This window comes from Cydia fagiglandana, chromosome 12 (assembly GCF_963556715.1).
Source record: "Cydia fagiglandana chromosome 12, ilCydFagi1.1, whole genome shotgun sequence".
Lineage (NCBI taxonomy): Eukaryota > Metazoa > Arthropoda > Insecta > Lepidoptera > Tortricidae > Cydia > Cydia fagiglandana.
Window position 1 is genome coordinate 6,619,865 of NC_085943.1, and position 9,038 is coordinate 6,628,902.

Genomic DNA, 9,038 nt, shown 5'->3' on the forward strand with positions numbered 1-9,038 from the left:
AATTGACCAAATATAGATATAAGAATAAGAATTATAAAAAAAAATTGGTATAGCTAAGTATTTTTCTTTGGCATGCATTAGGTAAAATACCTACTTTTTCATATAGAAAACGCAAATGTTCTACACTTTGACATTATGTTTGAATTTGAAGATGTATAGGCAGTAAGTACAACATATGCGCTTGATGTAGATTGAATATTCTATTGATTACTTGATTAGATAGTCCATAGGACCGTCCATTTTTACTGCAATAGAATAAAGTGTTTACAAAATAACATACCTACAGCCATAGCCAGCCTAGATAATTATTTTGTAAAACCGATTTTTTTTATCTTTATGGTTGTGATTTTAACTTGAAGTCCAATATTAACCAAATATTGATAAAGGTTACGCGTCGACGTTTTTACTACTTAGAGAAAGCTACGTCGTAGCACGCGTAGAATCAAATGGGGCTGGGCCCTAGGGGTATTATATGCTCCCATGAAAAATATACCTATAATATAAGGCGAGCAATTCAAATGACGTCTGAAGGGTAAATCAAGGCCTTATCACCGCCGATCTTATCACTTAAAATAAACTGCATTCTTAATTTTAAGTCTCGGACATGGCTGATTTTATTTCCTCTTGTTGGCTTTTTTTTTAATTGCTTGCCCTGTAATATGTATACTCTTGGCGTTGGGAATAAGAGCTTGTTTTGTTACACCATTTTTAGTGGCAAGAGCGACCCCGCAATACGTGAGACTCGATATCTGGAGGCCTACCGCGAACCATGTTCGACGTGCTGCATCCCTGTCACAGTTACGTACGAATTTACAAGTGGGACAGAGAGGCAACACGTCGAACGTGGTTCTCGGACGTCCCTCTTGGCAGTTTAGTACTAAGATGTGACAAGCTCTTCAGAGAGAGGGCCCGCGACAGTCTTACCTAATTGCATTGTGCGTTCAAAGAGGGTTATTTGTATTTTAGCTTTTGTTACTTTGCACAAATTTAAGTCTATTGTATTACCTTTAAGCGATTGTATTATTTGAATAAAACCACTCTTTACATATTATAAAACTTTTATTGCTACTTTCCTTATTTAATACAATTGTTATTATTAGAAAGACGTAAAATGAGGTGTTATCGACACCTAAAACTAACTAATAAATATTCACATACATTTGTCATATAACTAATGAAATATTAAAATAAAGCTCGACGTTCTCCCGCCTGTATACAAACACGCTTCGCATGCATTTGTGAATATCATGTTCCGCCAGTGGAATTTTTGAGTCTGTGGCGCACATACATGTCTATACGATTGACGTAAGATACGGACACAAGATGCCCTTATTCATAAGCATAGACTAGGAATCCTCTAGACCGAGTTTAGAGCAATTATTTCATGCAACCGATGATGCCAAAAATGCGGGGGTGCGCGAGACGAGGCAAGCGAAATCCCGTGCCGTGATTGGTCCGCTCAAAGAGACTGATGTCACACAAAGACACTTTCGACTCGAATATGGAGTAAAATTACTGTATGCATGGCAGAAGGGGTAGCGCGACTATGCTCAGTCTGGAGGATGTTCTGTCTGTGTTCATAAGTGTCTGTCTAACTAACGACAATGGTATTTATCGTCGAAAGTTTAGTTTTTTGCTGGCCATCCTTAATTACTCGTTGGAGCTACGGGCGGCGTGTGCAAGCACTAGGCATGTAGGCGCGCAGCGCTAGTCTGTGGTGGAGTGCACTAGCGCGGGCTCGGGCTCGCGGAGGACGGCGGCGGCGGCGGCGGCGGCGGCGGCGCGGTGCGACTGGTCGGGGGGCGGCGCGGCGGGGGCGGCGGCGGCCGCGCCGGCGGGCTGCTACGCGGCCGCTAGCGCCTCCTAAACAAACCACTGAATGAGCATACTTATGTCTGTCGAGCCGCGTAGTGCCAGTAGCGGCGACGAGCGCATGAGCTAACAAAGCTTTAACCTTTTGAACGCCACAGAATACGACGCCAGAAGACGGCATTTGACGTCGATCGTTTTTTGATGAAAATCTACTGAAAACACCCACTATCAGGATGGCATTATTTATTCACAAAACTAAATTTTACCCCCGTGGCGTCAGTGGCACAGAAAGTGGATGCGCCGTTTGGCGTTCAAAAGGTTAAGGTACCCACTTTCCCTCCAGACACATCAAGATTGTTTACCTAATTTCTAATGCTAAAAAAACGAACTATAAGTATATACATATATTCCACACTTATATACATATGTACCTGCAGCCGCGCACGCGCGCGCTTAACGCGCTCCTCTTGACGGCGAACATCCTCCTTGCTGATGGTGACGGCCGCTATCAGCGGCTGCTCAGGGTTTAAAAAAACACCCGGGTTCTCCAGGATCGCCTGCTTCGAACCGGTTTGGCCTGAAATCATGGAATAAATAGTAAAGCATACAGTTTATTTTGAAATAATGACAAGTAATGTAGAAGAATAAAAGAAATCCAATATAAAATTTGTTTTAATTAAATCGAATTTGTTTTGACCTAATTTAATTAGTTTTAAGTAGCTATGTTGTGTGCCCTAGCAGGGCGTCATAGACTGACTTTTTTAATTATTTAACACCTTTTTGATTTTTTGTACGTGATTATACAATGAATAAATGAAATAAATAATTGATCTAAAGGGGCTGTCCATAAATTACGTCATCGATTTTCGACCCCCCCCTATAATCATCCAAAAATCATGCTACAAATGACCCCATTTCCTCCTACTTCATGCTACCGTCATCCGATGTCCAGACCCCCCCCCCCTAATTTGAAATGACGTAATTTATGAATAGCCCCAAAGTTATAGTTTTCCTCTAATTTAGATTTTCTTATTGACTGCTATTAGGTATATATGGGGGGAGGAGCGTCCCTAAAGTCCCATGCGTTGGGACGACGACATCAAGGGGACTGCGGGGAAAAAGTGGCTCCAGGTCGCACAGGACCGTGACGAATGGCGTAAAATGAAGGAGGCCTACACCCGAAGGGTAGAGAAAGACTAGAGAGAAAGATTACGTATATAAGGTATATTGCATTGGCTATGCAGCTGTGACTAGATGGGAAGACGAAATAAAAAATATCGCTGGTCAAAACTGGATGCAAATAGCTCAAGATAGAGATGAGTGGAAAACTCTGGAGGAGGCCTTCACCTGCGAAGACGGGGTTCTTGCTAAATATTAACTTTAAAAACTATTCCAAAATGTCATAATTGCAAGAAATAAAAGGCTATTTTATTTATTTATTTATATGCAGCTGTACCTGTAATGGGCTGTGATGAGACGTGCAGGGCAGTGGCCAGAGATTGTATGGTGGTAGCGTCAGAGTTGTAGGGGCCCAGTGGCTTGATGTACTTCGGCAGCGAGGTCGTACCGATCACTCCGTTGGCATCGCACGCTGTTAGACCCTGAAAATGGTGGATTATATATATACCCCCTTATTCATAAACCTTTACTAAAGTTGACAAGCCCATAATAATCGTTTGTCACTTTCCATAATACCAATACGTCGAAAAGGGACAAACGATTATTATCGGCTTGTCAACTTTAGTAAACGTTTATGAATAAGGGGGATAGTTATTTGTGTCAGACCAATAAATTATTTAAAAAAATCAGTACTTCCACGCTCAACTCAGTCATATCTGGAAGCTGGCATACTTTCATGCACTAGAAGAGGATTATATAGGCACATAATAAATAATAGTACCAGGTACAGAAGACTCACTCTCAAACAAAGCGCGTCTATTACGATCAGGGCAGATATGTCCGCTAGGTGGCGACAGTGCCACGTGCGGCTTATTGCTAGCCACCAAAATTGGTGAGTGATGTACTTTTAGCTACCTGTAGCATAGCGACGAAATCGCGGAGCCACGCCTGATATAGGTTCTGAAAATTCTGAGTCTTAGTAGAGTAGGCACAAAGGGTGGCAGTTTACCTCCAATCTTTTCTCCCAAAACAGCTGTTTCGGTTTTTCCGTAGTGCCGTGCTTCAAATCCGTCTTAACCATGCTCTCCTGCGTCTTATATACGGTTACCGGCTGTTTGAAAATCGAAGCTGTTTGACGGATAGGTGGCACCAGCGACGCGTCAGAACGGACACCTCTGCAAGAATACAATTAATGTTATTCTCATTTCAAACAGTTATCCCACTTCTGAAGCTACAATACATATTTGTTTTTTACGAGTATGTAGACCAGACCAGTCAGTAGTATCATAGGGACGAGTTTTGTTTGTATCTTTATACGATTAACCTGTCAAAGCGTACTTATGGCAAGCAACAAAGTGGGACTTTTTGCTTGGAAACGGCACAAATTACGTTCTAAAAATCTAGGTATAGCATAGTTATATGTATAAGGACCCTAAACACCAGTGGCACCTAAATCATTATGTCATTAGCACACCTGATATTTAAAAATTGAATTTTACTAGCACAGGATACTTATACAATACAGATTACTATGCTAATACAATAAGCATAGAATTTACTAGAAATTATCAATGACCTTTGGTGTAAACTGTATATCAGGCTGCTTACTTAAGTGTGTAGGACCCTTAAATATAAAAATCAATGCAAACGGAAAATACCTGAGAATACATAGTTTAGTTACACAACAATACCATGCATCCATCTAAAACACTCATGCATAGTAAATACAAGCATTGAAAATGTAACAATACATTTGACAAGATTTAAAAAATGATCTTCAGTACATATTACAACTAACACATAATTTAGAAAAAACATATTCAACATAACTTTGATACTCTAAAATTTAGTTTATAATTTTGTCTGTAACTCACACTTATTCAGCTTCTAATAAACCAAATGTACCAGTTATAAAAAAATCTTAGCACAATCTCTGCTGTAATTATAAAAAAGAGTAGGTGATTGCAGTATATTATGACCACCATAGAAAAAAAACATCCTAGATTGGTCATGGAAGGCTTTGTTTGTGAGTGAATTGGTAATCATTATATTAAATAGTGGATTCTTTGTTGCTTGATTGCAAAATAACTTTCCTATAACTTTTTTCCATGGTAGGTCATACTCTATAGAATTTCTACTCTGGTGACAGTTAAGTAAAAACAGGAAATGATCAAAATAGAAATACATAAGCAGCAGTGACAATAATGAAGTACTGTGAAAAAGCTTCTACAAAGCTTCTAAGATGATCAGATTATTGTATACCACTGTTTAGTTGTTATTTGCACATATTATCTATAGATATGGAAACTATTTATAGTTAAGGTCAATATAATACATGTAAGTGTGGCCAGTATAATTATGTGTAATTTAATTGCAGTGAAATTACTGACCTTCTCATTGAAGCCTGCTTACATAGTGTTAAGTGTTTATTGCAACTTCATACATTTGGTAGTTGTGATTTGTACAAATGGATGAATAAAAAAAAAAATCTGAATATATTTATTTCAGAAATGAATATTACAGGAGAGGCAGTACATTGATTCCCACACTAGGCTGAGCCTGCCTGTGATGAGGGGATCTTAGCGAGTATCGACATGTTGCGCTATTATTTGTAATGATTACCAATTAACACTAGTCAATATGCAAGCAATAACCCGGTGTCTATATCAAGGCCGGCCACACTTACCTAAATTGTCCTTATCAATATTTTCCTTTTATTGAACTACAAGTAATTTTTAATCTGATCATCTATTAAGAGCCACTGTCCGCTGTGGCCAGTCTAGCAGTGCATAGAAAGGACTGGTGATGTCTACTAGCTGTGCATATTCAAGTTTTCCAGCAAATGTAATACCCTATTAAAAACAATGAATACTGGGAGGCAAAAACTAACAGCACAATAAACAGGGTTCAGAAATATCAGTAATTCATATGATACATCTGCTTATGTTAATTAATTAAGTAAAAAAGCTAATTCAATTCTCGCTTTACCTCATAAAACGCAGTTCAAATTTGGAATATTTTGTTTTTGAGTTTTAAACTAGATTTTTTGTATTACATAAAATATAATATAGCATGAACAAACTTACGAGGTGTAGTAAGTTGACAATAAACTCCATATCAATGAACCCCGAATATAAAATACATTTATTCTAAAACACTGATTACAGAGGAAGCTTCTATCCATGATTAGCATACAGTAACAAAAGCACAGGACGGCACTAATGATGACAACACAAGTGTAGAATATGTCACTAATGGGAACCTGTAGTCAAACTGCGCTCGCGCTTTCTTGGCCTTGCACAGCAACATAGTGTTTATCTGACCCTGTTGGAAGTCGAAACACGATAGGTCCATACTATCACCCAGATAACGGACTAGCTCAGGCTTACTGCGAAACTTTTTACCTGTAGGGCTATAGAAAATTTATCATAACCATGAGGCCATCAGACTGGGAACTGTTAGCTTGACATTACCTGGTTTAGTAATGATGGGTGTTAAAATGTTCATAGATCACAGACAACCACATGGATTGATCATTTGCTATCTGAATTCAATGGATATTTTAATTAAATTAGAGGCAATAAAAGTTCACAAGATTTTGTAACTCTCTTATAGTAAATTGAATATAATATCATATAATTATGAAATGTAAGCAAATAATCAATTCAATGTATAGTTTCCATCTTAGGTATACTGTACAAAGTAATGTGAGGTTTAGTATGTATTGTAGTTTAGTCTAGGAACAAGTCAAGTAACTTAGCAAAAGTCAAATTAAAATTAATGAATATGTCGGAAATACTAAATATAATTTTCATAGGGTATATTTTCTCATTAAATCTATATAGATTAGACTATTGCTACATACCTATAGTAGTATACATCAACCTTCCCTGCAGACAAGCCAGTTTTTCTCAAAACTTCTTCCCTTTGCCAGCCTTTAGGCAGTGCAGGACACTCTGAACGTTTCTTTTCAATTGATATATTCATGATCAATGTAGTATAAAGTTTATTTGCCTTCGAAAATCTGCATAAATATATACAAAAAGTTAAGACGACCAAGTGACAAATTATTATGAAAATATGTGAAGAAGATACCAGTTATAATGAACAAATGAAAGCTACCAACCAATACACTAACTTCACAAGAAAACACAAATTATACCATTCAAATAGGTACGCAAAATCGAGGAATCGAGGACATTCATTTAGCTTTTTTGGTATTTTATTTTTGGTTGACATGACATGACAGATGGATACGAAGCGTCTGCAGAAAGACACGTTTTGAAATCGACATAATTAATTAACCTCAAAGTGTAGGATCACTTGTATTCACCATTTAACCAGAATAAAAATAATAATTTTATTGTAATACTAAAATATGTTTAATTTTTACAGTATTTTATTCAATTGTCATAATTTTATTTGCTATCGAAAGCTTGGGTGGGAACTAGGTAGAAAACCAACCTAGTATCTGAACGTATATCTAAAGTGGCTATAAGCTTGTTACCCACGACCGGAATATCTGAGAAAAAATAAAAATCGAATGCATGTTTCCCTTTAAATGATTTATTGTATTGACGATCTTATGAAATCATACATTTTGATTGTTTCATTGCTTTTCTTCTATTTTAGCATCTAATTAGAAGTAGTTTAATATATGAAATTGGCAAATCATATTGAATTTTTTTTGTGTATTACGGCTCTTATTTCGATTATTTGACAAGCAAGGCGACTTGGTGCGTTTTGTTCTATCTGTGTGCCATTACTGCCATTTTCGAGTTTTCGTTTCGTTTCGTTGACATAACTGATAGGTTGAGTGAGTTGATTACCTACTCGTTTATTTCGTGAAATCCGGTGGTTTTAACTGTGAATTTACATTATAAATTAACATTTGTTCAAGTGCACTGTGCCTGCTTGGATTATGTGAAACTTTTACAAATGTAAGTATCCCTTTACGTTGTTATTGTCTGTTTTCCTTCGTTTAAGTTTCAGAATGATGTCAACTTTGGGTGCAGGAAAATGATACTTTCACTTTGAAAACATCGAAATTATTTTACAAGTACTTTAACCTGGGTCAAATACAGTTACACTTGATTATATTTATAGAACGTTGACTGAACAACGTATTTCTAGTACATAAATGTAGTTACAAGTAGAGTAAGGGTGTTTGTAATTCTTACAAAATATATTACTAGATGCCTGACGTTCGCCTGTCCTCTTAGCAGTTATGATTCTTTAATAATTAGCACCACTTTCTTTTTATACTGTGAACATCTGCCAGACAATTTTATCTTGAATATATGGCAACTTATGGGTTGAGCTTCAGTTTGACCAATAACCAGTTTGGGAGATTTAGACCTTTAAGTACTTTAATACAAGAAGTGTTTACTGATTTGTTACTTAACATAGTGAACATAATGCTAGTTTGTAGACCCAAACATTTCATACAGCTGATTTCACACTTACAATGGTGCAAATCAATATTTTTTTATAGTACCAGGCCTACAAAACTGTATTTGAACTTATAATCCTTAGATGCATGTAGTATCAGTACCAGTACTCATATTAAATCCACCATAGTGACAACCAATTTAATTTTAAATTAAGAATTTATATTATCATAGTCTTCATTTCAAGACAACTTTGTTGGCACTTGTCTTGTTTCAGTATCTATATTGATTCTTTATGCATCAAAAGCGAGGCTTAGACTAGCAAGACCTTGCTTGCAATTTACATTACATTACTGGCTACTAGGGTAAACTGCATTCAAAAGTTTATCAGATAATGCAATGTAATGAAAATTGCATGCAAGTTTATGCTAGTCTTTAATCTGACAAAAAAAGAGTAGAAATTAAAAAGTGGCAATACTGTGACGTCCCTTTCAAATCAATCTATATAAGAAAATGTGACAACACTGTATTGCCACTTTTTTATTTTTACCCTTTCTTGTCAGACTGTAAGCAATTGCAATGCTAAATATGTTCTTTATAATATGTTGTCGGCCTAAATCGCAAACCTCGTAACTCCTCCGGGGGAGTTACGAGATTTGCGACTATAAGTATTGTTGTCCAAGATAGCAATTAGGATTGTTCATTTTTTTTCAAATG

At 36.8% G+C, this 9,038-nt stretch overlaps 1 protein-coding gene across 2 annotated transcripts; it reads right to left on the reverse strand.

Annotated features, from left to right (window-relative positions):
• Nucleotides 1-1,040: 1,040 nt before the first annotated feature.
• On the reverse strand, nt 1,041-7,174 carry LOC134669497 (methyl-CpG-binding domain protein 3). 2 transcript variants are annotated; one of them, XM_063527084.1, is made up of 7 exons: nt 7,058-7,174; nt 6,797-6,955; nt 6,194-6,343; nt 3,941-4,106; nt 3,269-3,413; nt 2,244-2,389; nt 1,041-1,863 (listed from the first exon to the last, which is right to left on the reverse strand). In XM_063527084.1, the coding sequence occupies exons 2-7, from the start codon at nt 6,916-6,918 to the stop codon at nt 1,843-1,845; spliced, it is 750 nt and encodes a 249-aa protein (XP_063383154.1). In that variant the 5' UTR covers nt 6,919-6,955; nt 7,058-7,174; the 3' UTR covers nt 1,041-1,842. The 2 variants fall into 2 exon arrangements, with proteins under 2 accessions (XP_063383154.1, XP_063383155.1); XM_063527085.1 differs by lacking the exon at nt 6,194-6,343.
• Between the last annotated feature and the right edge of the window lie 1,864 nt (nt 7,175-9,038).

Excerpts from the sequence above, each read along its gene's own strand:
- LOC134669497 (XM_063527084.1), bottom strand. The coding sequence starts at position 6,918 with ATGAATATATCAATTGAAAAGAAACGTTCAGAGTGTCCTGCACTGCCT. Across the intron at positions 6,344-6,796 it reads GTTGATGTATACTACTATAG|CCCTACAGGTAAAAAGTTTC; the intron begins GTATGTAGCAAT and ends AATTTTCTATAG. Across the intron at positions 2,390-3,268 it reads CTCATCACAGCCCATTACAG|GCCAAACCGGTTCGAAGCAG; the intron begins GTACAGCTGCAT and ends CCATGATTTCAG.